Here is a 12,715-nt window from a genome sequence, read left to right as displayed (position 1 = left end):
CGGTACGTTCATACAAAGCATCGCTCTGACTGGGACGGCTCCGCGCAGCACCTGCAGGAAGCGGCCCTGGCAGTAGGCCTGTGCCTGAGGGACGTGGAAGGCCTCGTCCATGTAGGGTCCGCGCTGCCCGCGATTGACGGCCGCGAACAGCAGGCAGGACAGCAGGAACGCGCCGCTCATGACCGCGGAAAAGCCGTAGGCCTCCAACCGCTCCATGCTGCCGCCGCCGAGTGGGAAGGCCGGGCTGGCAAAGGGCCGCCCTTCCGGGAAGGGCTGGGCGCGGGAGGTGGGGCCTGGCGGTGCGGGACGTGACTGTGGTGCTCGGCGGTGAGGGACGGCGGGGAACAGAGATGGCCAAGATGGGACGGGAGGGCAGGAGAATCAGGCGCGGGCGGTGGCTGCTGGGTGGGGAGGATGAGGACGAGGGGACCGGCGGGCTGGTCGGGAGGTGCGGCCTGCCTCCGGCCGTGGAGGCGCACGCGTGGGGCTTGTCCTCCGGGAGACGTTGCAAACCATCTGCGAATGGTGTTATTAAAACTGTGTTTTATACAGGACAGGAGCGGGTGCGTGTTCGTTCGTTGTTTTGGTAAATGGTGTAAGGTTGGTGCTGCTGGACGCTCCTGGGCTGGCTCTGCAGGATGGAGTTAACGCATGGACTGGAGCTGTTCCCTGACTGCACCGTCACCCTCCTCCTCTTCAACCACGTGAAAAATGCAGCTGCTCTAAGGAAGAAGGCCATGGAAGGGTCCATCGAAGGAGCGTTAATAAACCCTGCCATGGTGAGTGAATGCCCGAGTGCCTATGGCCTCCCGTTTGGACTGCGTTACAGTTCTAAACGCAGCGTGGGAATTCTCTGTGGGAACTCCGTGAAGAACAGCCTATGCTTGTAATCACTTTTCACATGAGTTGCTGCTATACACTGCAAATGCCCCTCCTCTGATTTCATTATGGTGTTGTACAGTGTAAGGGTTCATCTGTGTGAAATAAAAAGCCCTGGCAGAATTGGCCAGAACTATTGTCACCTTGGTTCACTTCACATCCTGCTTGGTGGAGCTATTTAAACCTGCTCCCATCTGTGAAATTTAGTACTAATTGCATTACGCTGTCCAAAACCTAATATTTGGAGCCTTTTTTTCTCATTTAAACCCATAACTAGTTTCTGAATCTGGCCTTTTTTGTTAGAATTAGCAAAGCTGTAGTTAGGAAAGATGAAAAAAAATAATCTGACAATTTACTGAAAGAAGATTTATAATGTGATTATTTTTTCAAAATATTTCAGTAACCTGATTGAGAGAGCATAGTCTTTATGTCAAGTATAACTGCACACAGGAAATAATCACTTTGGAAGAGCAAGAATTCCTAAAGTAACTAGTAAAATACTGGTTTCCTCACCTCTATGATGTAGGCATATGCTGTCAAAATTTAGTGGTCAGGATTTTTTTCAGAGTTCAGAATAGGAAGTTAAATTTCTGTTGAACTTCTTTGTTGTGTTTTACAGATTGTAGATCCTTTTCAAATTCTTGTGGCGGCCAACAAAGCTGTTCACCTGCACAGGATAGGTAAAATGAAAACCAGAACTCTCAATGCCGAAATTATTTTCAGCCTTTCACCAAACAACAATGTAAGCTTTACTGAACAAATGTCTTTTATTGTCAGACAAGGTTGCCAGGATCCATGCAGCCAAACTAAATAGATGTATTCATTCAAGGTCAGGTTGGACAGAGCCTTGGGTGACATGGTTTCGTGGGAGGTGTCCCTGCCCATGGCAGGGGGGTTGGAACTTGATGATCTTAAGGTCCTTCCCAACCCTAACTATTCTATGATTCTATAAACTGTTTACCTGGCTACTAATAGAAGTTACAGCTATTTTTATTAACACTTATAACGTTGTTATCTCTTGTAGCTTGTCAGAATTACATTAATGTAAAACTGACAGTTTATATTCTTAGTCTGTTTGACCCTGTAGCTGAAAAGGTTGCTCATATATAGTGAGAAAGTGACTCATAATATTTTCTTATTTTTCATGCTTTCTTAGATTTCAGATGCATTTAAAAAGTTTGGCATTTCAGACAGTGACACAGCGGTGCTCATTGTTCTGGTTGTGGACAAAGAAAAAACTGTGAATCTGGGAGATATAGTATCTCAGGTGGAAGGCCAGCAGGTTTCTCTGAATGAACTCCCCCAACTAACAGACACTGCCAGAGTTAAAAAGGTATGTAGCCAAAAGAGATGACTGGCGTAGAGAAAAGTGGATATTACCTTAGGGTCTGTATTTCTTTAGCACAACTGGAAACCTGTTTAGTGAACTTGATCATTTCTTACTTACAGTTTTTTTAGTTGCAAGAAGTTCTAGTTGTCAGACTTACAACAGCATAAATTTTAAGTCTTAAAATTCTTAGCATCGTCAGGAAGTTGGAACATAAAAATACATTCCAGATTGCTGCCTACCATTCAGGCACTTTGCTTCCTGTTTTCTCAGGCAAATATTCATTTAATTAAAAATAAATTTCCAGTCCTGAACAGTTTCATAATCTTAAGAACATAAATAGTCCCAGCATGGGTGGCTGAACTAAAAATGTGTTGATTAGCTGCTAGAAGCTGCTTTGGGGCATGTGTGCTCTTAGCAGATTACCATATGCTAGGTAAGTATCTTGAAGCATATGTGTTTAACTTCAAGTAACTTAAAATTCAAGTAACTTAAATCATTTTGATCATGTTGGTCAAAGTAATGATGGGAGACATGAATAAAACTGGACGAATCATAGCATACAACATGTGGAGCTAAAATTGCTGCTCTCATTCAGTTTCTTAGCTTTATGTCTTGCCATTTCAGAATTTCCGTGGTTCCTTAGTCCCAATTTTATGTTGCAGTCATGACAAGATTAAAATTTCCAGTGTAAAAAGTGGGGAAGAAGGGCAAACCTTGGGTACATATTTTTAGAAGACATGTGATGAATTTTTTTCTCCCTTACACATCTTTTATGGTTTTCTTTCTCTGCAGATGTACAAAGTTACTCCGCAAGAGGAAAAACTCGGCACCTTATTGGATAGTATTGTTTGCAGAATGTCAACAAAAGATGTTATATGAAAATGCATAAATAAATTTTTTCTAAAGGAAAAAGAGGGCTTTTTGAGATATAAAAACATTTCATTGCAATTTATTGTGCATATCAGAGGAAGTGGTGTAATACTGAGCAGTTGGATGACATCTGAGCTTTAATCATAAATAAGCAAGTTTGGATATGGGGGTAACCAGAGCTGTGTTCTAAGCACAAAGAGAAATCTTGCCATGGAAAGCAGAATTTGCCATTGGCATTTCTGTCCATTTTCTTAGCAAGATTAAAAAAAAATCACTTTTGCCAGTACCTTAAGTTGATCTAAACAGAAGGCTGGGAAATTTCTACTTACTCCTCTCTTTCATCAAATGTTTTGCTAGGTGCAGAAAGAATTCAAACACTAAATCATTTTTATTAGCCCTCCCTTGATTTGGTTTGTTTTGGCATCCCGATGGATGATGTCCTTTTAATGATACTGCTGCCGGAAAAGACATCTCCGTGGCATGAATTATTGCTGATGGGCTAGGAAAAGGAAAGTTTCCATAAACTGTCAGCAGCACCTCCCTCTTTCTGCTAATGGGATACAGTCACTGCCCACCCATTGGGAACAGGAAGGGCCCTGTGGAAGCCAGTGCTGGAGCAGCATGGAGCAGGGGTGTCAGGGATGTGTGGGACCTTGAATGATGTCAGCATGGATGACGCAGCGGTGATGGTAGCACCTAACAGTGTGATGTTATCAGATGCAGGGTGCTGCTGAGCTACTGGTCTGTTGCTGTGGTAGCTAAGTGTTGGTGTTGAAAGATAATGAGAGATGCTTTCACTACACTGAATTATGCATGGTGATGCTGACTTCCTAGGGCCTGGTTCCTGGTGCAGAGCTCACAGAGAATTTTTTACCCTAAATTTATTTGCTTATATTGTCAATAGAACTTACATAGCATTCTGAAAGGATCATTGAACTTGTTTGGTTGAACCAGTGTTACAGGCCATCAAAAGGAACTAAAAAGAATATTGTTTTCTGGTAGTCATCAGATCCAGCAGTCCTGCATGAGTATCATTTAATCACATGCAGGCATCCTGTTTAAGAACAAAATCTGTTCTAATTAGGTAGAAATCCATTCTGCTATTGCTATGCTATATGGTTTTTCTGGGATGTGTATACACCTGTATAGCTGTTTGAATATGAGTTGGTTTTATTTTTTTCCTAATGTTCTCTGAGGTGTTACAATTTGTGTACTTAGAAGATATTTGGAAGAGTATGGCTCAGTTTCTTCCACAGTATATGGGGAAACAGATGTGTTTTTGGGGAGAGGCAGGTCTGAGTTAAGAGTTGAAATGTTACCCACTACAGTAAACAGACCAGCAAAATGACACATAGACCTAGTATTGTCTGTGTTTCTGTATTTAATATGAAAACTCCTAGTTTCTGTTCTGCATTTTTATTTTGGTTAATGCTTCCCTCCATTAAAACACAGTAGTACAAGTACCATCCTCTTACCAACCAGATCAATGGCCAAATACTTGCCAAGTACCCAGGGAATTAAAAGGTTTATCAAAGTAAGTTATTCAGGAGAAATGACTCTGCTGATTTCTTGATTGAAAGATGGCTCTACAGAATGTATCATCCCCTTAAAGGGAAATGTGAGGCAATAATAAAGAAATGGAGTTTGGAAGGGCTTGAGTCTTTTGAAATAACACATGCGTAACATCAGCATGTGAGAATGACTGGCAAATACAAGACTTGTTTTCCTTTTCTGACAGTATGGTTGGTACATGGATTATATCACCAGATTTGCTGGCTCAATTGCTGACATTGGTTTTGGTAGTTTAAAATAATGGTAGGCAGGTATGCTTAAAGCACAGCCTTTTTTGAACACATGTAAAGCATCAGCCTGGTCTGTTTAATACAGGAGAAATGCTAATAAAAAGATCCCTGCATAACAGTTGATACACAAGTTCCAAACTTCACTGGTGTGGAAACAGTAAATAGTTTGTTACTGTTGCCATGAGTTAAATTATGAAACTGTGATTTACTGTGAGAATTGAACAAGCCATTTTCATGGGTGGATTTACTGGATATTATTTTGGGAGCTGAAGTCTCCTGACTGACTATCGTTCAGTCAGGCAGATGATCTGGGTCTGTTGGTAGTGAAGACTATGCCACTGACCTGCAAGACCACAGTTTTCCCCTAATCCTAGATGCATTATCTGACTTAAACAAATTACTTGCAAAAACTGGGAATAAATTTGGGTTGTGTTGACCCTGTGAAGTTACACTTGTCTTTCTGAAAACTGAAATTAGAATGTCTGGATATATAATACTGCTGTTAAATCAACCCCCACTGTTTTCCAGCAAAGCAAAAGCTTAAGGAACTTGGGTTTTTCAAAACATCCAATGTTCAGCTGCTTCCCTTCAGAACTTTCATACCTTACCACCTCTATTACAAAGGTGAAAAAGAGGAAGCTGAAGCATTTTCAATACCTTCTGGGCTTCAGAGGTAGGATTGCACCTGCAGGACATAGGAATTTAACATCTAAATGTAAAAGTATGATGTGTGGTCAGTTGTTCTAGCTTTTATTTTTAAGGTGGAGTGTTTTTGGGTGGGGATTTTTGGCTGTGCTGCCTGTTTAACATTGTGTATATGATAAAAATTGAGTGAAACCAGCAGACTGTGCTACTAAAAGGCGATGGCCAAAACCTCATCCTCCACAGAACTCACTTTCCTGCTTGAATGCTTTGTAACACATGAGTTTATTAGAGAAGCAGAGGGGAGAAAAAAGAAAGGAAAAACACTGGAGACAGGGCAAGCAAGAAATGGCCAGTACAAAGCCACTTTTTACAATGACGTTGTCATACATGCTAAGGCCAGCAGGCCATCCTTTTTGAGTTGATTCCCAGGCTTTCAGCCCAGGTAGATCTGATGTATATCCAAACTGCTGGGATTCCATGAGGAATGTGGACATACACTCAAGGAGCATTTGCCTGCCCTGTAGCAAGGGAGGTAGTCCAGTAGCACATTGTGATTTGCCAGCAGCCATCACCTGCAGGCTAGTGTGTATGTGCGGGATCAGATATGTGCCCATCCCATGATTAGGGGAGTGTGTATTTTGGCACATAGGAAATCTCACAGTGATGTAAAACGGGCAGTCAGAGGTTCTGCAGGGAAAGAGAGCAGCAAAGGGTAGTCTGCCTTGCACCAAGATGACTCTTCTGAGTGCTGTGCAGCCACATCCGCAGGCCGCTGTGATCAACGGCAGCATGAGCAATGCAGGTTCACTGACCTGACAGCTCAATTTGTGAGCTGCAGCCTGTGCACCTCTGAACTGTGTGTTTGATATTAGTAAAATGCATGTTTCTAAAAGCTATGCATGTTAGGATAAATAGCCAATCCAGTTTACAAAATTTTAAGCAAAGGAAAAATCCCCATCAGCTGTTGGTGACCAGTTCCATGACTGAGTTCCCCCCACCATTAAGTGTGCCCCCTCCCAGCTCTGTTCACTGCCTTCCTCTCTTCTGCCATCCTGAGATGCTTTTACCTGTCTGCTTTTATTTCCAAAGCCCTTCACAGTTCACATCAGTCTCCTATAGCCTAAGCATACCCTTTTGCCTTGTGATTTCAAAGCAACAGCTTCAGGCCTCCTGTGCCTGCTTCAGGTAGGGGAACCTCCCTTCATCATTTTCAAAATAGATGATTATTCAGTATCACTCTTTGCCCCTCTGCCAAAACTCCCCCTCCTGCAGAAGCCTTGACAACGGTACACATCCAGTGCACTGAGGCCATTGCCTGTCACACAACCCCAGTCACACGGGTTTTTGGGCTGCTGTCAGGATGTCTAAATCCCTCTCTCTTCTAGTGTGCTTCTAGTGTACGTTTATAAGAGAGGGACCATCCTTTTGCTTTCACTTGCAATATTAGTTCATGCTGCTTGGTTTATGGCTGGGCTCCCTATGTCTTATGACAAGTTATTTAATGTGCTAATCATCATTTTTTAAACATTATTCCTTTGTATGCTGTTCTTCAGAGATCACCATCAAAGCTCTGCTCCCATGTTAATCATAATGAGGTGGTACCTTAACAAGGACATTTGTTTTGAGTGGTGCAGTGCTGCATAGGTACAGGAACACTGATTCCAGCACCCCCACCTGCTGGGAGAGCTGATGCAGGTGTCCTGGATGCTACACTGTGTTTGTAAGCACTCCTTGAGGTGTGCCAGGTAGGTCTTTGCAGAAACATTTCAGTTTATGTGCCCCTCCTAATTATGGATGGATACCAAAAGGCGGTACGCAACACTTAACAGAATTGTGTTCCCTACTGGTGCTCTGTAATTACGAATATATAAATCTATCTCTTCCTAAGTATTCAGAATATCTTGCAGTTCTTCTTTGTTTATTAGGGTACTGCTAGTTACTTTATACAATGCTGGAGTTTGGGGTTTAAGCTGAGTTTGAGCTCTGAAAGCTTGAAATACTGTTCCCAACAGCCACTGCCCCTCAGAGCTTCCAGTCCATTAACCTGAGCTTATCAGGAGTAGGCAACCACACAGCCAAGAGTGTAACAGAGGCTGCCAACTGGCTGTATTTCCATAAAGCTTGCAGGTTTTCTAAGTAGAGTTCCCTGAAAACATGAGAATATGGAATGCCCTCCATCAAGTGTGGGCTGGTGTCGGTAGAAGTTGGTACGGCCATTAGGTATTTTAATGAACTATGGAAAAGCAAGCAGTTATTGAAGATGAATTAAATATATTGGTATAAGACTGAAGATGAGCCAGTTGGTTCTGCCACAAAGGATGCTTACAAATATAGTTTATTTCATTATTTTATTCCTGAGTTTACAAAGGCATTACCACAGGTTAAAAATATGCAGGTGCAAGTCCCATATAAACTCTTCAGCAACAGAGATGAGAATTTGATTGCTTCATACGTCTTCCTTTGCCTTCAGGATAGCTGGTTTTGTTAATGTATTTGTTTTCTTATGATGTTGTGACATGGCAGATTATTTGCTTGCTTATAGTATATGTTTTATGATGGATTCAAACAGGTAATCTTAGCAGAGGTAGACACTGACAACTGAAGTTCAAAAGTGGAAAGCTGAGGTTTCTCTACACAACACTGACCAACAAAAACATAAGTAGAACTCTTCTTACTAGCATGTTGTGCTTAACGTAAGTTTCATATACATGCGAGGGGTAATAGAAACATGTACAGTGCAAACAGGTATATGTTATTCACAGTCATGTTCTGTATATTGACAATTAAATTGCTTCACAGTTTCAGTTTCACACATAGCAACAGTTTAAGCAGTTTCAAGCAAACTGTAATATGCTGAGACCATTTTTTTTTTTTTGTACCTCCCGGGTATGGATAATTGACACAAATATTCCTTTAAATATTTGACAAAGAAAGCATATTGCTGCTATCAGGATGAATCCTTTCTTGACCAGGCTCCCCAGATTGCCATTAGAAGGATCATGACAATCACTGTGTAAAGGGTATGGACTGTAGCAAGATCATCTCCATGCTGATCCTTGAACCCAGAGGTGCTGTGCCAGTTCTCACTTTTGCTGCCATTGGTTTTCTGTCTGTGAGCACGGAGAGAATGTATCCTGCCATAACAAAAAGCATGATTAAGATTAAAAAGGATTCTTTTTATTAATAGCGTTTATAATGAAGCACAGGGTGTGCATTGTATCATTGACTAGATTTGGGAAAGAGCTCTTCAAGCTGTATGGGGCTAATAAATTAATTTCCATAATTGGAAATGCAAAAAACATTTACCAGCCATTTGGTATTTCTCTCCCACTGACAGGCAGAGAGACTGGGTATGAGCTTGTTAGAGGATGCACAGTGCTTTTTCTCTTCACTGTTGATACAGATCAGTTGTATGAGAAAAAACATACACTTAATTTTGCAATATTATGAAAGTGGGAAGGTTTAAAAAAATAACCAGTTTCCAAAGCTTTAATCCATGGGAATAAGCACAGCCTGTGCTATGTGAGCTTCCCATCCTGCTCTCATAGTGTGTTTCTATCTCCGCTTTTCAAAAGGGACTTCCCTTGGCAGTCTGTGTCAAGGTGCTCATTAGCCAAAGGTAGCAATCAGCGGTAACTACACAAAGCATACCTCCAGGATTCTCTGGAGTTACATTTTACATTGGTTTGCCACCTTTCCCAATTGGTTCGAAAGCAGAAATGTTAACCTATGGTAACTGACCTCCCCTTACTGTTATCTCCACTGAAATTTTCTAAGTCCCAGTGGGCCTGCTTCTTTTTCTGGGTTGTTTTTTTAAGAGAAAAAAAAAATGTTGAATGTCCATAATTCCACCTGAAGTGGAATGCCAAAAGGTCAATCAATCAGCTGGTGATTTTCATGCAGCTTAGGAAGATGTCTCAGAAGTATTAGCTGTAGTATAGCTCTCATTCATACATGTTCCTGCTGTTATTATCACCAAAGGGTAGAAGTTACCAAAAATACTACTGCAGATACAGCTTACAAGTAAAGAGCTTTTAAAGACAAATCATATTTATGCTTATGCACACGTAGAAAAGAGCTGTCAAAACTGATTTCTTAAAAATGAAAGACTAGGAAGTACAATCTGCAAAAGGCAATTCATCAATAAAACAGACGTTCTGCAGCTGAGACTTTACATAAAACAGTTGCAGAATTAGAAATACACATTTAACACTGGTATCAGGACAAGGGCTACCTTCTACCTTGTGTAAATCAAATAACACAGTTCATTATCATATTGCAGCATCATGTGAAAACCATGAGAGGAATATTCTGTCAGTAGTTTGCTTTCCTATTCCCACCTAAGGGGAATGCAGTATATGCAGCTTACCTCCTGGAAGCATTCATGGTGTCTTGGTAATTGAGATCCCAATGCGTCAGATTTCTTCTTGCAGAGAGAAAAAAGGCCTTTTTTATGCTCTTGTTTCCTTCCACAGGAGAGGAAAATCTTCACTCGGTACCAACAAAAAGAATCCTTCTTAATCCCACCAACTTGACCAACACTACTCTGGTCAATCGAAGTTCTCAAATTACTGGTTTTCTAAAGCTGATTTTGACATAGTTCTTCAAGAAATTCCCTGGAGCAGCTCAAAAGGCAAGTAATGAGTAATCCCAACGACTGGCTTCTTTTAGCTGCTGGGATCCCTTCTTATAAACAGTAGCTCACTGCTGAAGGGTTGCCAAATTCATAGCAACACAAGTAACGCACAGATGGAGGGTGCTGGAAATGAAAAATGCAGGATGAGCTGTAACTTAGAACTACTTTCTATTAGATCACAGGCTATTTTGGGGTAAAACCTTTCACAACTACAATTTTGTGTAACTTGCCTGGAGTGAAATTTCAAGCCACCAGCAGTTAGATGTGCCCTAATATTAAAATATTTTTAATGGAAAAATATGTGCCTTCTTTAATAAGCTGTTAACTTTTATAATCTTTAATAAGCTGTTAACTTTTATAATACAATCATACTCAATAATCACAAAAGAAGACATTTTTGACATTTAGGGTTAGTAACAGTCACATATATCCTACTCTTCCCTGACCTCCAGTTAATTGGCAGAAGTTCTCCCAAACCTTGGGCATTGCATGATTAGCTGGGTTAACAGTGAGTTTAGAATAATAAATCCAATGATCTAGTAATTATTTGTAGGGCTTTTGAATAAACACATTTAAATTTGTAGTTTCAAGAAAGAGGCCAAAGCCCTTCATTCCCAGAACAAAATGGGAACACCTTGCATCATCTTTAAACTATATACAAAAAAACCCAAACCTTATTTCTCATTTAACTGTTATTTTAAGCTGGTTGACACATATAATTGCTCTTAAGAAAAATCTGAACTTACAGTTCTGGTGCATTTCTAAAGGCTTTTGCCCTTCCTTACACAGCATTTATATTTTTATATAAATGAAATTGGTTCCTTCAGTTTTACTACAACAATTAGCAATTTGTAAATATGTCTTGGGGTATCACACTCCCGAAAATTAAGCCTGAGCTTGTTGGCTCATACTCTCAGCAATCTTAAAACTCTTTTCCATAAATGTAATTTCTAAAAAGAGCTATTTTAATTACTTTGACACTGTGACCATTTAATAGAAACTGATTTAATTTCCATTTCTTTTAAGTAAACTTGTTACAAGACCACTACGTCAGCATGCATTTCAACGAAGGGTATGTGCTGCATGCTTCCAATGGTTACGTGAGTAAAACTGTCACCGGAACCAATGAAGCTACCAAGGACATCATATCATTCTTCATTATTAGTAATATATTAAATATAGAAATATTGAAATATTACAATGACTTGGAAGAAGAAATTCAGACATCAGTAAATAATTACTGACTTGAATCACTTCTAGCTCTTTCAGACTTGATCCTGAAAATATATGCAGCTATAACTTTTGGATTTTGTTTTCATAAATAGCATACAAAGAGTGGTAGATGCCCCACTGAAAGGCATACACTGATTTTTTCCTGTATGATTTTAGTTTTCTTTATAAATTTTTTTTCTACTTTATAGCCTATTTGCCCTTTTCCCCACTAACTTAATCTTGGTTTTCTTTTTCTTACTGATGCTTTCATTTTTTGACTGAACTAAGCAAAAGGAGGTACGTGCTAGCCTCATCTCAGAAGTGTAAGATTGTGGATTTTTTGTCTTATAATACACTCTTGAAATCTCCTGACTTTTATTCTTCTATCATAATTTTTATTTGTAGAAAATTATCCTTTATAATGCACATGGCCCAGTTTTGTTAATACACCCATGGGCCCTTGCTCAACTTACTGAAAAAGAATTGCTGTTGAGCTATTAGTGAGACATTCTATAGGCTAAAGCAAAGCAGGAGAAGAATGGTAAATGTAGAATTGAAATTGTTACATCAGTAATGGCAATTCAAGGACCCATAAGAAATACAATGAAGAGTAGAGGTATTAAACCCTGAGCTAAAAAGCTGGAAGACAGAAACTCTGTAACAATGACGATCGGCCTGTTTTAAACACAACAGAGCCTGAGGCTTCCCCCAACTGACCATTTCTAGCCAGGAGGCGCTCCTGCGGTGATGGAGAGGGAGAAAAGGTGAGAAATGAGCATGTTCATATTCAGCCTAGTGGCTTGTCCTTTCCTTTACTATGCGTATTAGCCAACACATAGGATACTTGCTATGTATCCAAGTTGCACGTATACTGCTTGCAAGGCTCCATGAAAGATGCCAAAATGGAGAAGAAAAAAAGATAAGATGCCAAGCAGAGGAAGGGTTACAAAAATTTTATCTATATAAAAATCATGGTTAACCGTTCTTATTCAGCTGCTAAATTCCAATCCAGTGATTCCACCATACCAAATACTCAGCACAGAATACATCACTCGACTGAAATTTCTGAGGCCATACATGCCTCAGAAACATGCCTAAGCACTGGACTGCCTTAGATGTCAGAAGAAATGTGGAAGAGTGGCATTTTCCTGGGGTTTCGTTCTGCAATAGGCCTACTTCAAAGCATATTCTTTCATCAGTCACAGGGCTGTTTGGGTTGGAAGGGACCCTATAGCTCATCCAACCCTTCAGACCGCGATTACATAGATTTAGTCTATTTAAAAACTGGTTAAGTATGTGAGGTGAAGCACGGGCCTCTCAACAACACAGCCGGCCATTAGG

The 12,715-nt window shown here is 40.5% G+C and overlaps 2 protein-coding genes and 1 long non-coding RNA gene across 6 annotated transcripts in view; 1 reads left to right on the top strand and 2 right to left on the bottom strand.

Annotated features, from left to right (window-relative positions):
* Nucleotides 1–283, bottom strand: part of ALG10 (ALG10 alpha-1,2-glucosyltransferase) — a 44,154-nt gene extending 43,871 nt beyond the window's left edge. For both annotated transcript variants that reach the window (XM_061366210.1, XM_061366209.1), the window contains exon 1: nt 52–283. In XM_061366210.1, the coding sequence (XP_061222194.1) occupies nt 52–216 (165 nt within the window). In that variant the 5' untranslated portion in view covers nt 217–283. The remainder of the gene's footprint in view (nt 1–51) is intronic.
* TPRKB (TP53RK binding protein) lies at nt 276–3,121 on the top strand. 2 transcript variants are annotated; one of them, XM_061366213.1, is made up of 5 exons: nt 276–299; nt 558–779; nt 1,499–1,621; nt 2,036–2,212; nt 3,002–3,121. In XM_061366213.1, the coding sequence occupies exons 2-5, from the start codon at nt 639–641 to the stop codon at nt 3,086–3,088; spliced, it is 528 nt and encodes a 175-aa protein (XP_061222197.1). In that variant the 5' UTR covers nt 276–299; nt 558–638; the 3' UTR covers nt 3,089–3,121. The 2 variants fall into 2 exon arrangements, with proteins under 2 accessions (XP_061222197.1, XP_061222196.1); XM_061366212.1 differs by lacking the exon at nt 276–299 and having other exon boundaries at nt 442–779.
* A 4,739-nt stretch (nt 3,122–7,860) lies between these two features.
* On the bottom strand, nt 7,861–12,415 carry LOC133219131 (uncharacterized). Of its 2 annotated transcripts, XR_009727358.1 has the most exons (3): nt 12,401–12,415; nt 9,896–10,285; nt 7,861–8,660 (listed from the first exon to the last, which is right to left on the bottom strand). It is a non-coding gene; the product is annotated as an uncharacterized LOC133219131 (long non-coding RNA). The 2 variants fall into 2 exon arrangements; XR_009727357.1 differs by lacking the exon at nt 12,401–12,415 and having other exon boundaries at nt 9,896–10,491.
* Nucleotides 12,416–12,715: the final 300 nt, after the last annotated feature.

Source organism: Neopsephotus bourkii, unplaced genomic scaffold, assembly GCF_033783945.1.
Source record: "Neopsephotus bourkii isolate Nb327-2 ecotype Australia unplaced genomic scaffold, CSIRO-AGI_Nbou_v1 NB_1328, whole genome shotgun sequence".
NCBI lineage: Eukaryota > Metazoa > Chordata > Aves > Psittaciformes > Psittacidae > Neopsephotus > Neopsephotus bourkii.
Note: the sequence above shows the minus strand (reverse complement) of the source record. Positions and strands in the feature narration are given on the sequence as shown.

What these genes read in the sequence shown, in the direction of transcription:
- TPRKB (XM_061366213.1), top strand. Translation starts at nt 639, where the DNA reads ATGGAGTTAACGCATGGACTGGAGCTGTTCCCTGACTGCACCGTCACC. An exon ending in CGTTAATAAACCCTGCCATG is followed by an intron (nt 780 to 1,498) that starts GTGAGTGAATGC and finishes TGTGTTTTACAG; the next exon opens with ATTGTAGATCCTTTTCAAAT. An exon ending in GCCTTTCACCAAACAACAAT is followed by an intron (nt 1,622 to 2,035) that starts GTAAGCTTTACT and finishes ATGCTTTCTTAG; the next exon opens with ATTTCAGATGCATTTAAAAA.